The 18060-nt window shown below is 36.9% G+C and overlaps 1 protein-coding gene across 1 annotated transcript in view; it reads left to right on the forward strand.

Moving 5' to 3' along the window:
- The first annotated feature begins 993 nt into the window (after positions 1-993).
- Positions 994-18060, forward strand: part of LOC146463038 (eukaryotic translation initiation factor 3 subunit D-like) — a 23083-nt gene continuing 6016 nt past the window's right edge. Inside the window, exons 1-11 of the mRNA XM_085084909.1 lie at positions 994-1142; positions 1517-1562; positions 3488-3627; positions 4153-4296; positions 4426-4550; positions 5246-5378; positions 5919-6014; positions 8862-8910; positions 10021-10234; positions 12983-13112; positions 17889-18028. Of these exons, the coding sequence (XP_084941035.1) occupies positions 1011-1142; positions 1517-1562; positions 3488-3627; positions 4153-4296; positions 4426-4550; positions 5246-5378; positions 5919-6014; positions 8862-8910; positions 10021-10234; positions 12983-13112; positions 17889-18028 (1349 nt within the window). The 5' untranslated portion in view covers positions 994-1010. The remainder of the gene's footprint in view (positions 1143-1516; positions 1563-3487; positions 3628-4152; positions 4297-4425; positions 4551-5245; positions 5379-5918; positions 6015-8861; positions 8911-10020; positions 10235-12982; positions 13113-17888; positions 18029-18060) is intronic.

Here is an 18060-nt window from a genome sequence, read left to right on the forward strand (position 1 = left end):
AAGAACAATAACACGACACCAAAGCTCACCTCTGGCACTTGCCGCTGCAACTCCACTCATGGATGAGTCATGGATGTCTCTCGGCATTGACAATGCAAGAACTTCGTACACTTTTAGCAACACTGGCGAAACAAGACAAATAAAACAACATATAACCTGTAATTCTACTAACCTTACAAATATGATCGAATGTAAAAAAATGTAAAAAAAAAATAAACAGTATATAGGGGAAACCAAATGCAAGATCCGTAAAAGGAGAACATAGACAAGCGACAAACAACCCGCATCACGCCAACTCTACAGCAGCAGTCCCTACACACTTCAACTTACTAGGCCACTCTTCTGCGGACAGTCGACTCATCCCTCTCGAACTACAACCCACCATCGATGCCTCCCGCTGTAAGGCACGCGAGGCTTTTCTAATTTATAGAGGGAAAACGTTATCTCCAGAAGGCATTACAGGAAAAACGAACGCTGAACCTTTGATTATTCACTTTTATATTTTTGTTATCTCATATTTACAAGTACGCCGTCTTCATGTTATGTATTAGCCAATCATTTTTTTCCATACATTTTTTCAAACTTTAATTTAAGGAGCCGTTACTATATTTTCCATTTAGTATAGCTCTGGCCCTGAGGAAGACTAATTCTATTAGTCGAAATATTGGCCATAAATGAATCTTGCCAGCCTTGAATTCAGTTTTGTATTCTCTCTTGGCATTACTTATCCCTTCTTCTCTAGCCCCCACCCCCTACCCCCACCGTGAGCTTGCTCACAGGCTGCGAACTCTCGGGTTTTACATCCCGTCCCAACCTCGCTCCCAGGAACTACCAAAATTTGTTCCCGCAGACCACAAAAAATCACTCCCGCAAAATTTTCGCGGCAGGAGAGAGGGCAGGAGAGTGTTTCTTCCTCGGAACGTTGTGACAGCGGACTTTGTGCAGTCGAATGACTCCCTCATGTATTATGAATTGAAAGTTCCCTTCCACGTGATTTTAGAATATCCAACATGGCGGGTAAGGCACCTTTTATTCCGCCAGTTATCGAAGATAATCCCGATGGCTGGGGACCTTGTGCCATTCCAACTGCGTTCAAAGATATACCATATCAGCCATTTTCTAAAGGAGATCGATTGGGCAAGGTAAAACTGACGTTATCCATGTGTAAAGTGGCTAAAAAATGCCATGTCGGGTTTGAGACTGTCTTTTCCTCGTCACCGCGGATGTTAATCTTTAATTTACGTTGCTGTTAACATTTCTAAGAACTTTTGTAAGGAACTTTGAGAAAAAAGGCGCTTTTTATTTTATTCTCATTTTTTAAAAACAAGGCTCTGCACTTAAATTTCGCAGACTGCTATCATAATGTAACCAAACTGGAATCTCGAAGTGTTCGAAGTGGGTAGGGTTACCTTTTATTTAGATTAAGGTGTACGTGTGTAAAAAATTACAATAATTATAATTCAAGTACACCACTGGACAGACGCAGGGTGTTTTTAAATTTATTCTCAATTTTCAGGTATCTGATTGGACTGGTGGAACTTACCAGGATCGCAGATATATGAGTAAGTACATTCAGCTAAACAGTAGAAAACAGGCCACTTTTTACTGTATACCGCTCGTTTGCTCTTTAGTTTATATGAGAGACTGGCTTTCTTGGCTCGTTTGTGCACTGCCGAGCCAAATGAGCCATGGAATACATAGACCCAACACTGTAGGGAATATATCGTTCTTTATTCCACTGCCGAGCCAAACAAGTCACCAAATACATAGACCCAACACTTTAACGAATGGTAATTTTTAATCGATTATTCCTCATTCTTTTCTTCCACTGTCAAGCCAAAGTAGCCACCAGATACATAACTTACATATAGACCCAACACTTAAGCGAACATTTCCATTATTCCTCGTTCTTTATTCTACTGCCGAACCAAAGGAGCCATTAAATACATGTACATAGACCCAACACCTTAGTGAACATAAATAATTTTATTATTCCTCGTTCCTTATTTCACTGCCAAGCCAAATGAGCCACTAAATACATAGACCCAACACCTTAGTGAACATAAATTATTCCTCTTTCCTCATTCCACTGCCGAGCCAAATGAGCCACTAAATACATAGACCCAACACCTTAGTGAACATAAATTATTCCTCAATCCTTTTTCCACTGCCAAGCCAAATGAGCCACTAAATACATAGACCCAACACCTTAGTGAACATAATTATCAATAATTATTCCTCATTCCTTATTCCACTGCCAAGCCAAATGAGCCAGCTCATTTGGTATACAGGAAAAAATGGTCCTCAGCCTGTAGTTGCTTCATACATTGTCTTGTACCTTTTGACATATAAGCGCAGGGTGGGCAATCAATAAATACCAGTATTAGAAAGCAATACAAGAAATTGACAACAGTGGACAATGATTGAAGGGTTTTAGACAAGAGAGGTGTTTATGACTTTTTTGCCTTTAAATTGAAATTGCTCTAAATAAACTCTATTTTGGCACAGAGACCTGTTATCATGTAAAAAAACTGGATTTTTGAGGAAAATGCTAAATAAACAAGAATAGCTTGTCACTTTTCTAGAAAATGAAAGCGACCTACACTGTACAAAAAAGAGATACTGATGCTTGACTGATTTCTAAGTTATTTCTTGTTTATAATTAAGTTTTAGCATTTTGCTTAAAAATCAAATTTTCACTAAGTTTCTCATATGACAAACAGTCTCTGTGCCAAAACAGGGCTTTTTTAGAGCAATTTCCATTTTAAGGCATAAATATTGAGTACTGCTTTTGATCCTGGTTTCTGTTTTAATCCTGGATAAAACTAGGTGAGACAATATATTTCCCTGAATTAAAATACAAAATGGTAGAAAATACTTTTCCTCCCCGTTCCTTTTTATTTTTTGCCATGCTACACACAAATTACAAAATACAATTATACAGAATACAGGTTTTCGAGTCAAAGGTAAAAAATGGCGAATATTGAAATCACGAGGCTTATATAAAATTAGGTTTCCTCACAAAATACGGATGAGCAAGAGCCAGAAGATTGGGAAACAGATCGACATTAAAACATTACTGGTTCTTAATAAAGAAATCTTTTAACGTAAAATTTTGAAGGACATGAGAGAGCTAGTCATCTCAGAACTAAGAGTATTAAAAAACTTTGGTCCACTCCTCTGATGCATTGCTGTTTCGAGGGTCTAGTACATCACTGGCTTCTCTCCTGGGGCAAAGGATGGCATTTAGGAATACACAGAAATGTTGAGCACTCAGTATATCAGAGTGGTCCAAAAGAAAGAAGGCTGAAGGGTCAAGCCAACACAGGTGACAGCTCTCCTACCCTCAATTGATAGACCAGCAGTTACTTTATACCTGAGTAGAGTTTAGTATCCTGTCTTATAGGGTGTAGGACATTGACAAGAATGAAATAATTTGCCTGTATGCAGCTTAGCTCATTTCTCATTAAATTTCCTTCATATTTAGATAAGTACCAGTCACAGTTTGGGACAGGAAATCAGATGTTCTCATATTACCATGAAGAAGATGAATCATCTTTTCAACTTGTTGACACTTCCCGTCCTCAGCGTCCTCTATACCAAAGGAACAGAAACAGATTTGGTCAGGTGAGTTAACGTTTAAATGTCAGGCTAAAGCTTACAAAAGATGATGCCAAGGAACAATAAGTTTAATATTAATATTTTAAAAGATGTCTGGTTTTGACAATACTGTTGCACATGTTCATGTTGCTTTTTAGCATAATATGTCTACATTTAGAGGAAAAGGTTCTTACATGTTTACACCAATACTAAACAAGACCATTAAATTTTTCTTAACAACTTCTGATTTATTTATTGTTGGTCTTGTTTTGTTCCCCTGTAATTAAAGTTGTGATCATTAATCAGTCTACACGAGACAGTAGCTTTAAATTCAGATACAGTTGTAACTGCTGTATTTCTCTTTTACCTTGAGTGAAAACAAGCAAGAGTAGAAAATTCCTTCTGTTCCAACAACAGCAACTACATTATAAATGTACTCTGTCACTGTTATCTTGAATGCCTGATGGTTAAACCTTTTTTTCAGTGATAAGAGGATTCGCAAGGACAACCTGTTTTAGATACACTGATTAGTTATTTGCTTATATTGCTCAGAGGAATATGAGAAAAGACCAGCGGAACCAGCGGTATCCTGCTGGAGGAATGCAAAGCCTATCAAAGAACCAAAACCGACAGAAGTTCTCCCGGAAGATGCAGCGGAATTATGGACGTGGACAGTGGCATGATAGGAAGCCTGTTGTGAGTATTGCAATAATTTTGAAAGATGGTTTTATAAGTAATTCATTTTTTTATTCATTGTTGAAGAAAACATTGTAGGTGTGAACTAATAACTTAAGAGTTGTGTCTGTGCATCTCAAATCCTTACAGAATATACATAAGAGGGCCCCATCTGTAGCAGTGCGTGAAGAATGGAAAGTGTTGGAAGATGGTGAAATGGACTTTCCTCGGCTTTCAAAGCTTAACTTGCCCAATGTGGAGGAACCAGAAAATCTGTAAGTTTAATTGCTGTCCACACAGGGAAGCCATCCTAATTCTGTCCTGAGACTGAAATTTGAGATTTCTGGTTATTTATTTAGATTGTTAGTTGTTTGTTAGAGTTCCCAGACCCCTCTATGATTGATGTCCCCATAGACTGCATGCTTTCGAACCATAACCCAGAGAGGGATATTTTAGTCCTCTTCAGGAAAGACCGACCGATCAGATTCCATTGTCTTCACATAGGTCTTAAGGGAGACCTACAAAAAAAAAAGCTTTTGTCCTTCGCAAAATAAAATAAAAAATAAAAATAAAATAAAATTTCAATTAAAATGGTGGCTGTGTTGTTCGCCTGTAAATTTTAAAGGTTCCAGTGTCCCATTTTCACAAGGAAAAGAAACCTTTTTGAAACGGGTTAACAATGATGGAACTGGGAAGGCGTTGGGGGTTAAGATAATTATGGCAAGGTGGGTTAAAATAAATATTTGCAATAAATACATTGTACATCTTGCAATATTTCAACATTACTGCTTGTGATATTTGGGACAACTTTGAAACTTCTTTTGGAAGAATCACTAAATTGTCCAAAATAATAAAAAAATGATCATTATTACTTTATTCTTTTCTTCATACACTACCAAAGAAATTACAAGCCAGGATATAGTGAATCCACGAGAATAACGCATACATGGATCTTTTATTTTTATTGTAGATATGTTTGTGGAAATTTGGAGTACTATGAAAAGAGTTATGATCGTGTTACAACCAAGAATGAAGTTCCTTTAGCTGGAGTCAACAGAATATTCCACAAAGTTACAACCACGGATGATCCAATTATCAGGAAGGTTTGTATCATTTAAGCATTTCCTGTAAGTTATCTGTTACTTACAGATTTAGATTTAGATTTAGATTATATAAAGGGCTTGTCCCACAAATAGCCACAAAGCTAGTCAAGGCGGGACAAGACAAAAAAAAATTACAGCAAATCACAAACTTTCTGGAAAAACGGAAAACTTAACTTTACACAATAAATAGCAGTAACTTGGAACACCTTGATTGATATACATGTACCTTTTGACATCATCATGTATTGTTTCTACATGTACATGTATGAATTGAATAAAGACACAAACGTTTAATATTTCTCTTCTTATAACCAGTAATAGTGGTTTTTGTAATTGTTTATTACCATTGATACACACGAATACATTACATTGTTGCATACAAATACAGTGTACAGGTGTATCTGAAATTAATGATATTTTTTACATTTGGGTATCATTCCTCTCTTTGTGCTATCAGTTAGTTGTCTTCAAGTTGACAAAACCATTTTTGAAGCGTCTGAAGTCCTGCCAACATGTACTCACTATTCATTTGCATTTCAGCTTCTTTCAAAAGGAAATGTGTTCTCAACTGATGCAATTGTTGCCACACTCATGACTGCCACCCGGTCTGTGTACTCTTGGGATGTTGTTGTCCAGGTACTGTATTGTGCTAGTAGTACTGTTATTCATACTTTTGGGCACGGCAATTTGTATGGTTTAATCAAAGAATTGATTCCTTTTTCCTGCAGTTTGTACAACTTTCTAGGTTTAATTTTTTTTATAAAACAATACTTATACAGCTGTATATGTCGCAGTAATAACAATTATTTCTTAGGCCTGCAGGGTTGTCATTATGTTTCTGAGTAGCAGGTTCTGTCCATAAAGTAGGCGGCTGCAGCAAGGCACGCGCATCGTTCAGGGAGAGTATGGAGGGATATCGGTCCCTTCTATGGGGGGTCCTGTGGGGCCTCCCCCAGGAAATTTTGCCAAAAATGATACTCTGAAAAACAATCTGGGCATATTTTCAGCAAACATTGTGTTAATTTGTACATGGTTTTCCCACTGTTAAGTTGATCTTATAGTTCTGGAATCCACCTTTATGTGATACCTAAAGTCATGTATAACTGGCATGGACAACTTTAATTCACCATGCCTGCATCTTTATTTTCTTTACATCAACATGCCAATGGATTAAAAATCCTGAAAAACTACAGCGCACAAGAAAGAGACTACCATTCTCTTACACTGTATTTTGTCTTCAACACAACTTTTCTTTTTCACAGTATTGCACGGTTTCTGTCAGTGTGTACTCTTTGAATTCACTGTTTGAAACGTAAATTACTGTAACATACAAAATATTGAAGAAACCATGATGCTTCAGATTAGACTCATTTCATTACAGATTAGATTGCTCTAATCATCTTCAAAATTACTGTAATAATCAGATTCATCTGATTCATGATCATCCACTTCATTATCACTATGTAAAACCCGGTGAACTGAAATAAAAAGTCAAGAGCCCACAAAAATGAAATGAACATCTTACTAATTATCAGAGGCGCCGTCCCGTCTGGCGGATAAATTTGGCAATTTTCTTGTTTGTATAAACACTCATTTGGCTGCAAGTTTCGTCTTGCAAATAAAGCTCAACTTATTCTAAAAAATCAGGGTTTACAAAATTTCACACTGTCATAATCAACAAAAGTGTTTCTAAAGCGACACAAAAGAAGAGATAATGCGAATGTAAGAAAAGAAGTATCATTAAAGTAACCTTAATGTTAGTGCCAATACTCACAAGATAACCAGTGAACCAGAACGACTTTTCTTTTTGCCGTATCGGGGTATTGAATCCATGGTCTATCCAATGACTGATATTGTTTTCCGAGACAATGCGAAACATGCAAAGGACGAGTTTTTTTCATCGTTTACCTTGTTGCCCATCGTCTTGCTCATTCTCCTCGTCCTCCCTCATCTTCTTCTTTTTAATGAAATTGAAATCAAGCAAAGTCCTATTTCGTTTCGCTCCGCCACCTCCGCTCGCCATAATTTTTTTGAAACCTCGAGCATAGACTGATGCTTTTGGAAGCGCGGCCAATCGCGTCGACATCTGTGTCACGCACACAATTTATTGTACTTTTTAGGCAAAATAACTGTTTTATTGCCTCTGTTCCGATTTGGCTTCCAACGAATTATTAACTGAACAGTTTTATTTCCGCAATACCATGCCTAGAACAAACCTAGCAGTCAGAGTAGCCGGCGCAGTATTCGGAATAGCCGGTGAAATGCGCCGGTTGCCGGCTTATTTTGACAACCCTGGGCCTGATCCAGATGCCACTCCACTCATGTGCTGAACCTAATATTGTTAAATAATAATAATAATAATAATAATAATAATAATAATAATAATAATAACAAAAAATAATATGTCTCTATTCATCAAAGAAAAATACTAATTCGATGTTACAATAAAAATAATAAAACTAATAAAAAAATTCAAGCTAATAAAAATTCATACTCCTAAGTTATATCTAAACCCTAGTCTATTTTAAAAGCTAGTGTATCTTTGAATCTCTCTGTGTTAACACTGGGCATGATACATGATGATGATTCTTTATATTTGGGCAAAAGGCTGTGCAAAGGATGGTTGCTATCTGACATTCTATTGAACAGACAGTGGCCACATTTCTCTAAGAGATCTGAAACACTAAAAGTTGACAGAGGTACAATGTATAGTGTCTCTTGATGAATAATAATAATAATAATAATAATAATAATAATAATAATAATAATAATAATAATAATAATAATAATAATAATAATAATAATAATAATAATAAGTCCAGCAAAACAGTGGCGTATGAATCAGTTTGGTATCACTATGGCAGGCAGTTTTAATTTCATGCAGCAAACATTGTTAAGTTGGACAAAGTCTGTCACACTATGCCGCCCTGGAGTGGCAGTTGATTCATACACTTTTCCTCTCATGTGCCAAACCTAATAATAATACTCTTTGGTTTATGGTGCGTATGATTGGTTCAAAACCCCAAACAGTGACAAGTGATGCATAAAGTTTTAACCATGAAATAAGGCTAAACTACATGTAAACTTAATGCTTTCAATCATTACATGCAAGACTGTAGTTGTCTTATCTGACCATCATTTTGATTTCCCAAATTATTATATCTAATAAGTAAAGTTTTGCTAATACAAATTATACAAGGAAAAATCAATGATAAAAAATGACGTTTCGGCATCTTCATGACACCATTGTCAAGTTGAAATGTAAATTTGATTTGTGCCATACTGTGTGTGGCAATGACAATCCTTTTCGTATGCTTATTTACTTGGTTCTTTCTGACAATTGTTTGGAATATAATTTACTATTTTCAGCTTAATAAAGGTGTCATGAAGATGCCAAAATGTTGTTGTTTATCTTTTATTTCTGCTTGTACAGTATTTGCATTATACCGGTAACCTACATGTAGTTTTGTTTTATTTTTGTAGCGTGTTGGATCCAAGTTGTTCTTTGACAAGAGAGATGATTCTGAATTTGGTAGGTGTAGACTGTATTTACAGGTTTCAAGTGCAGCATTTTACTTGTATAATCATCCACACCATTCCTCTTTGATATCCTTTAGATGGTAGGTGTCAAGCATCCAATGTGAATTTATTATTCTACCTTTTTTTCTGGCTGATTCCTAATTTTTTATTTTATAGGAACTGTGTTTTCTATAAATGTGAACAAAGTTCAGAGTTAATTTAATGAAGAAGAAGAAAAATAACGTTACATGTATTTAATGAGGTTAATCATTTTAAACTTGATAAACTTGTGGACCTTCCTAAAAATTAAATCATACACAGTGGAATGAATGAATAATTAAATAAAAATCCTGTACATGTATATATGAAAAACTATATGTTGCAGGTTAATTTGTTCTTTTGATCAATTTGTTTCAGCCTACAGTAGTACACTGTAGGTCAATTTGTTCTAACTTGGTTGACATGATCTTAAGATCAATTTGGCCAGTATTTGTTCAAGCCAGGTTAATTTGATGTCAAGGTCAATTTGTTATCATCCTACAGTAGGTTATTTTGTTTTAAACTGCTTGTAGGTAAATAATTATTTAAACAATTCAAATCAGGTCTTGTTATAGTTATTTAAGGGGATTTTTACTCCTTTTTTAACATTTTAAATGACCCATTAAGTTAAGCATTTGATGGGCTTCCTGCAAAAGGGGCGTAGATTGCTCTTTTGGTGAATTTTTTTGGCGGAATCTTGCTAAATCTTTACATACAAACTTGTTTTGACATGAAGAATGCTGTTCTGTTATTTTTTCACTGTTTTTGTTTTTGCGCTAACTCAATTTTTTCGCCCTGTTTTTCTTGAAAACGAAGCAAATCAACAGCAGAAAAAAATCACAGAATAACATTCTTCATGTCAAAACAAGTCCATATGTAAAGATTTATCGAGATCTTGCAAATACAAAAATTAATTTCACCAAAAAGCAATATACGCCCCTTTTGTGTGAATCCCTTCTTTTCAATTATAGGTTAGTATAAATAATTTGGGTGGTTTAATTCTTCTCTTTTTTGTAGTATAATTATTGAACAGCTAGATTGCTACTCCTTTGTGCTGAATGATGTTATCATTCTCTATTGTTAGATTTGCTGACAGTGAGCGAGACTGCTCATGATGTAGTTTTTGATGAAGGGAATGGAATCAATTCCCCCACAAATCTTGGTCTGGAAGCAACATTCATAAACCAGAACTTCTCACAGCAGTGTTTGAAAAGAGGGCCAGAGAAAAAAACGTTTTCTCAACCCAACCCTTTTGTGACAGATGATGATGAAGGCCAAGTGGCATCCGTTGCATACAGGTACATGTATAGGGATCAAAAATACAGTAAACATTTACTTTGTTTAAAATAATGATTCAGAGTGCTTTCCATTTGCCAGAACTGGCCAGCCAGTTTTGAAAACATGAACAAATGCCGCAGTTACATGTGTAAACTGCAAATAAATCCACGTTAAGTATTGTTGATCTCCAATCCTCATAAGCTACACATTGCAAGTTTTTTCAATTCTTGTGGTGACCACATATTTGAGGAATAATAAAGCCTGGATCTTTTCACATGCCTGGGTCATTTTCCAGCTGGGTGTGATGTATAATCTAGATACATCTTTCCATTAGTAACTGTATTTTGTCCTCTAACCTTAATGTAAGATTTAATTATAAGGAACGGAACAGTTAAACAGGGCCACATTGTTTGAAAGCCGATTGATGCTAATCCCCGATTAAAACGTAACTAAGGTTTTTATCTCGCTTATAAAAATGGTTTCAATAACTAACTTTAAGCTAATGGTAAAGAAATGTTTAAGTCCAAACTAAAGGATAAAAATCTTTTGGAAGAATCTGTTGATTAGTCATTAAACTTGAATCAAGGTTCATGTTAATCCGGGATTAGTTTAATTGGGTTCTGGGCATATTTGTTAAAGGGAACCTCCACTCTCACAACAAATTGATGGTTAAGGGTTGGAAATAGTGCCTAAATTCTAAATTTTTGTCTAAAACATAGAAATGACATTCAAGTGTGTTAATATGATTATCGACAACTTTCGCTTTTAAATTTCCTCGGGGCAGCCATTTTGAGTTTTATGACGTGTAATGGTTGCCGCTATTGTTATTCAGCAGAAGTTCTTTTGTGTGAAACAATTAAGCAACCTTATTACGTCATGACATCCAAGATGGCGGCGCACGGGAAATTTAAAAGCGAAAATAGCCGATAATCAAATCATGTTTTTTCCGACACTGAAATATTATTTCCATGTTTTCCAATGAAATTTCAAAGAAAATTGTAATTTCAATAATGTAACGTTAACATGTTTCGAGAGTGGAGGTTTCCTTTAATTCTGTGTGAAGAGATTGTCTGTTTACCAGCTGATTGATCAGGATGGTTTGTTGCACCTTATGTAAAATTGTTTATTCATCTTAATGCAGTAACCAGATCAAAAACAAAACTTATATTGTTACTTTAGAAATAATGATTGTTTTTCTCACATTAATTTTTTCTTGTATGTCATATTAGTAGGTCTTAACTTCCAACATTAGATTTTGACAATAAATCGATATTTTTAGAGTAGAAAAAAATTCCCAGGTTTAAGTATGGAAAATGCTTGTCAGGTTGACTTAAAAATCCAAGAAATGGCATTTAAAGGAGTTATATTAAATTTAAAAATTTCCCGGGGAACATGCCCTCCCCTTCCCCCCCAGAACCACTCACCTTCAGCACTCGCATTATCAGAAAAGTCACTTTTTTCCTGGATCCACTCTTGAACATAAATAACTTGTTCACCCCATAATTTAGTTGGTGCCCTTATTTTTTCTGGCAAGGTTTTTCCTTCACATAATTTTTGCCTACGGGGGTCTTGACATTTCTCAGCCTGGTCCCCAAAACCTATCAAATATTGGGCTCCTGGTTTTTATTATACTTCAGCCTTGGATTCAGAGAGCATCATGAATTATTGTGACAGATTGCTACCACTTTTAACCCAAGTAATTTGAAGCTCAAATATGTTCCTTACCATGTTTTATTGCTAAAACAGAGGGTTCATGATGCAAAATTACATAACATGGTTAAATGACTTCATGAGCAGATTCTTACCCAAACAGGATCTCTTAAACCTGTACTTTAAAGTTATAATTCCTGCAGTAACGTACGGTATATCCGTATGGGGAGGTACTAATCGGCAAGACGAACTTGATTCACTTGAAAGACTACACTGCAGGGCAGCAAGAGTCATTTTCAATTTTGCTAAGGATCTACCATCAGTGGAAGTCCTCACCAGGGCTAAATGGGACACTCTAAGAACTTTCTATAAGCAATCTATCCTGAAACTAACTTATAAGATGTACCACAATGTTTTACCATCCTGCATGACAACACATATTGTGAAATCGCAGTCCTCTTATAATCTAAGGAACAGTCTTAAGCTGGAAATACCACCTTTCAAATCGAATATCAAAAAGCATTCTATATCTTATAGAGGTCCAGTTTTGTGGAATCATTTGCCAATTGAATGTCGTATGGCGAATAGTGTGAAACGTTTCTCCAGGATGATTAACAAACTTACTTTGGTCAGAGACATGGACTTTTCTTATCTATTCTGTAGAAGATAGATCCCCCTTTAAAAGGAGTTTTTAGGTCTATGATTTTAGCAGTTATAAATACCATTTATTTTACTTTACAATTTTATTACAGTTATTGTTTATGTATTTTTTATATTATTTACACGACCCCATAAGCTGCATAGCTTAAATACTCATCGTGTCAAAATAAAGGTTTTACTTACTTACATACTTATTTGATGTAATATCTTCAGTCTGCTTATTGGCAATCTTCATTATTTATTTCAGACACATTCAGGACTGTGAGTTAGTGTTCTTAATAGCGGAAGTCCGTAATAGAAGGAATTTATTTCAGTCAAACGTCTGTAATTTGTTTTTGCTGGGGATCTGTACTGTCGGTATTAGGAAGGGATGTCCATAATAGCGAGGTGTCCGCAAGGCAAAAGTTGACCGTATTTAGCTTTCTGTTAGTATTCTCAAGTATGTAATTTCTTTTCAGGTATCGTAAATGGAACCTTGGAGATGGAATTGAACTGATTGTGAGGTGTGAGCATGATGCCGTGATGCTGGGACCTAATGGAGAGGAATCTTTTATTAACATCAAAACACTGAATGAGTGGGATCCTAGGGTGTGTATGAGCATTTGTCAGAACAGGCCGGCAAGACCGGTCCATCTGTATTTAAATGGAATGTAACAATTTGAAGGACTAATTCTTAGAATTCTTCAAAATGGCACATTCTGAGAGTGGTGTGCACCACTTTGAAGCAATTCAAAAGAATAGTGTCATATAAACTGTTGTTCAAATTGGTGCATTCCGTTTGTGAAATGATCTATGTGGTCAGCCAGTTCTGACAAATGGAAAGTGCCTTACGTCATGTTGTTATTTTTGTTATTTTATGACATTAGGTTTTTTATGTACTGCAAATCCTCATAAGCTACGCATTGCAAGTTTTTTCAATACTTGTGGTGACCACAAATTTGAGGAATAATAAAGTCTGGATCTTTTCACATGCCTGGGTCATTTGCCAGCTGGGTGTGATGTATAATCTAGATACACTGTAGGTTTGTTACATTCTATCTAGTAAAGTGACCAGTTCTAAAGCATTGATCATAGTTTTTCAATCAGTTGCTTACACCTTAGGAAGATGAATTTAAAACAAGCACAAAGAAATAGCACATGTACACCAGGGTCCAGTTTTTTAAAGCCCTATTAAACTAATTCTGGATTAACGTGAACTTTGATTCGACTTTAGTAACTAATCAATAAAGATTCTTCCAAAAGAGGTTTGGCCCACAGTTTTGACTTAGACTTTTCTTTACCTTTACGGCTTGAAATTAGCCTTTGAACCATTTTTAATGAGCGAGATGAAAACCTTGATTAACTTTTAATCGTAGATTAGCGTTAATTAGCTTTCGAACAACCGGGCCCAGGCATTGAAAGCTGCATGAAATGTGAATGAGTACACTGTAACCTCATGGGGTTCCTCTGTATTTTGTTCTACACTCTTTTTTTATAAGAACGTCTAATTTTGGGGCTGAGGCTGAATGTTGACAATTTGAGCGTGTTCTTAAGTTACCTGTTATAGTATTAAAAAATTTTATGCAGACGTGACCAAGACATCTACAGTACCGCCTAGAACTATAGACCCATTTGCCGCGTCGTTGCCGCGGGACCTACTCGCGGGTTTCCCTCGGTATTCCCGCAGTAGGACGTTTTTTTTCCTCGGTTCGGTTGCGGTATGGCTCCAAAGTTGCCGCGGGAAAGTTCACCTAGGTAAAACCTCGGTAAAGAAAAGACGCGGTAGAGTTTGAATACGCTTTTGTCTCCTTTGCTTTGTGTTTTGGTTCGTTAGCTTCTAATGGCAAAATCGCACCGAAGAACGTGAACTACGGAGGACAATCATGGCCGATACACATACGATTCTCGGCCCTTGTAGGCTTGAACCATTTGAAGAAAATGAGAACCCGTTTTCGAGTATTCGAACACATTTGAAAAATCCTTTGAGGAAGATTCTGATTTAATATCTCAAAACTCGGTATACCCAAAATATTTGAAGACTTCTTGTGGACAATGCGCAATATTCACTATCGACGCTTCGAAACGTGCAGATTTGCTCAAGAAAAAACAAGCAAACTTGAATTTTCGACAGTCTGTGGAGTTCCGTTTGCCAGACCTTTTAAAATCATTTATAAATTGAAAACAAATAATATTTCGGCATGTTTTGTGTCGCTCAGCGCCCGAATAATTGCAATTCCAACACATTGTCGGTCATTGTCACTCGGACTCCTGACGTGACAAGCTGTTTGATGCAACACGGCAGTGTTCCAGAATGTTAGTACGCTGTTTACTGTGTATTTTTTGCCAAGTTATTTCAATATTAAGTTAGGAGAAGCAAAAGAAAAAAAAAAAACTGACCCACGAAATTTACGGATTATAAAACATATGTTCGCGCGTGATGATGTTATTGTAACTTGAAACCCTTGTGTCGACTTCGCAAATTTTGTCGCCTGTGTCTACAGTCTATTTTAAACCTCTTTCTTTTAAAATGAACTTGGCACTGCAACAAGAATAATATTCCCTCTCAATATCCGATTTTTTAGAACACAAACTTGCTCTAAAATTCAGGTGATATTTGTAGCAGCTGTTTGGTCGGACCACAGGGGGCCCATACAAACTATGTGACCGTTTGTACTTTGAATTTATAGAGGCAATGTATGGGAATATCGAAAATCCTCGTATTATCGTACTAGCTTGCGATAGATATTCTCATTAAACATCAAAATAAACGTAGTTTTACCTTAAATGTTGTGTGTTGTCGTTCCTGAGGTTGAAGACGGCGATTTTAGCCATTTGAAAGGTTCGGCGTTGAACGTTCACTCGAGCGTAATAGTGAACGTGCAACGCCGAACCTTTCAAATGGCTAAAATCGCCGTCTTCAACCTCAGGAACGACAACACACAACATTTAAGGTAAAACTACGTTTATTTTGATGTTTAATGAGAATATCTATCGCAATCTAGTACGATAATACGAGGATTTTCGATATTCCCATACATTGCCTCTATAAATTCAAAATACAAACGGTCACATAGTTTGTGTGGGCTCCCTGTGGTCGGACACGTACAAAAAAAGCTGACGAATCAGAAGCAGCGGTTCCCACGAGTGCAAAACAAATGTCAAACTTGCTCCTATGCAAATTACGGTTACTGAATTTAGACGTTTGCCCCGTCGCTTGTATCGAAATGAACATAAAAAATAGAAAACTAAATTAAAAAAAAAAGGATTTTTTAAGACAATTCAGCGAACTCTCTTTCGTAAACTTACACCGAGTGTTTTAAAAAGCAGGTAAATCAACGTACACGTATTTCACTGCGTATTTAACATACCCTCGGAGATACATGTAACAAGCTTCTTTCAAGTGTTGGATTGTTAGTTACTTTTATTATCTCTGAAAAGACGGAATACAGACATTTGCCTAGGTAAAGATTCAGGATTTCAATATTTGAATTATTACGCGAACTACCCAACGCCATTTTGACTTCAAATTACTCCTTCGATTAAACACCGATTCTTCGCACCTCGAACACTTGCAGTATAAATGTCTTCACTCACGCTAACGTAGCCTGCGTAGCTGGCGGTATTGTAGGTACTAAGTTTTGGCGGCGGAGCCGTTAGAAGCGAGCGGCGAAGCCGCGAGGAGAATGGGGAGGGGCACTTTGAAATACCGCCTGCACGAAAACCATGGGTTTTTGAATAGTCCGCACACCAGTGTGCGGGAAAAACGGATTGGTCGAGAGAAGTACATACGTCAATCAAATGTTAGATGATCCCTCGTATATTTCCCAAGGGACACTTTGCTTTGCTTATGAGTATGACAAACTATTCGGTAAAAATAACAGCCTGTTTTCTTTGTTCGTTGCATTTGAAGGAGTCGATTCTAAGAAATTGAAGGATTTCTTAGGGGTAGAACGGTCCTTGTATAAATTCTTTTTTGCTTGAGGACTCCTGTCCGGCGAAGACACAGACGACGGAAGAAGACGGTTAATCCTTACTTGCGTATATTGATCCGAAGACCAGAGCGGAATTTCCAAATTTCTTTCTAGGCCGGAGCGAATGAACCGGACAAGTTCAACTACGTTGAATATTTTCCTACCACAAAAGTGACAAACTCGACTCGATAAAACGGTAGACTCCACAATGTTCAGGCCAATTTCTGAGCAAAGTTCTGCTAATGTCTTGCCTTCACGCTTCGCGCGACCTAAAAGTTTAAATAAATTTTCCGTGGAAACGAATTTGGTACTTTTCTGAAAATAACCGAATTTTATGTTCAGATTGACACCACAAAACCTACAAAAGTCGTTAGCGTTTTCCTCTTGGCTTTTTCTTCCGTTAACTGGCTTTGTAGGCATGTCTCCTTTCGATGCAAATTCTCCTTTATCCGCCATGCATGCAACAACAACAACAAAGTGTAAGACGATCGCCTTTACGCCTATATTTCGCGCGAAAATTGTCCTAATTGGTTGGTTTAATTGGGATCAGTTGAGGCCAATGAGGTGATAAAAGTGGGCGGCATTCAAAATACCCAAGTTCTCTGGCAGGCGGTATTTCTCGCGGCTTTTAGCGGCTCCGCCGCCAAAACTTTCTTTCGCGCGCACCTACATACCGCCAGCTACGCAGGCTAACGCTAACGCTAATATTTTAGAAATGCAACCAGTCCCCATTGTTCTTTCCCGCGGCACGCCTCATCTTTTTGCCCGCGGCAAATTTACCGCGGCACACTGTACCTCGTCTTCACCGCGGAACGACCGTGTTTTCACCTACATGTAGGTGGACGCGCGGCCACTACCCGCGGTAAAGACGAGGTATGCCCTAGTCCCGATGGGTCAATAGTTCCAGGCGGTACTGTATCAAAGAGCAGTATGTGCATAGGTCCGACACAAAATGAGATGTTCAATTATGTACCAGGCATGAAGAAATTCACTGTTATTGTTAAAATATGTCCCTTTATCATTTGGGTTAATTGGACTTATAGATGAAAGTTTTACATCTATTATTAATCATCCGTATTTATACTGTTCATTTTAAAAACATTTGGTCAAAGTAAAGATGTTCTTTACTGACTCTCAGCCTGGCTAATGTTCCTACTATGTTCTTACATTTTAGTTAATCTTAGCCTCAACGTTCTAATAAAAAGATTCTTATACAAAAGAGAGTGTGTATCAGTAAAGAGAATAAGCACTACACATATCTTGGAGGTTTGATTGGTGTCACATTTTTGTTTACATAATTTTGATGTGCAGTGGTTTGTTGGAATAATAAGTTTCATTGTGCTTTTGTTATTTCTTCTGTTACCAAGAGTGAGTTGTTTAATATGTCAGTAACTGATGATAGTGTGTTGTTCAGGCAATTGGTGTGGACTGGCGTCAGAAGCTGGACTCTCAGCGTGGTGCTGTTCTGGCCACAGAATTGAGAAATAACAGCTGTAAGCTGGCCAAGTGGACCGTTAGTTCCATTCTTGGAGGATCAGAATACCTCAAATTAGGGTAATGCAGTGTATTCTTGTTTGATCTTCCAT

This window comes from Pavona decussata, unplaced genomic scaffold, assembly GCF_977016875.1.
Source record: "Pavona decussata unplaced genomic scaffold, jaPavDecu1.1 SCAFFOLD_181, whole genome shotgun sequence".
Lineage (NCBI taxonomy): Eukaryota > Metazoa > Cnidaria > Anthozoa > Scleractinia > Agariciidae > Pavona > Pavona decussata.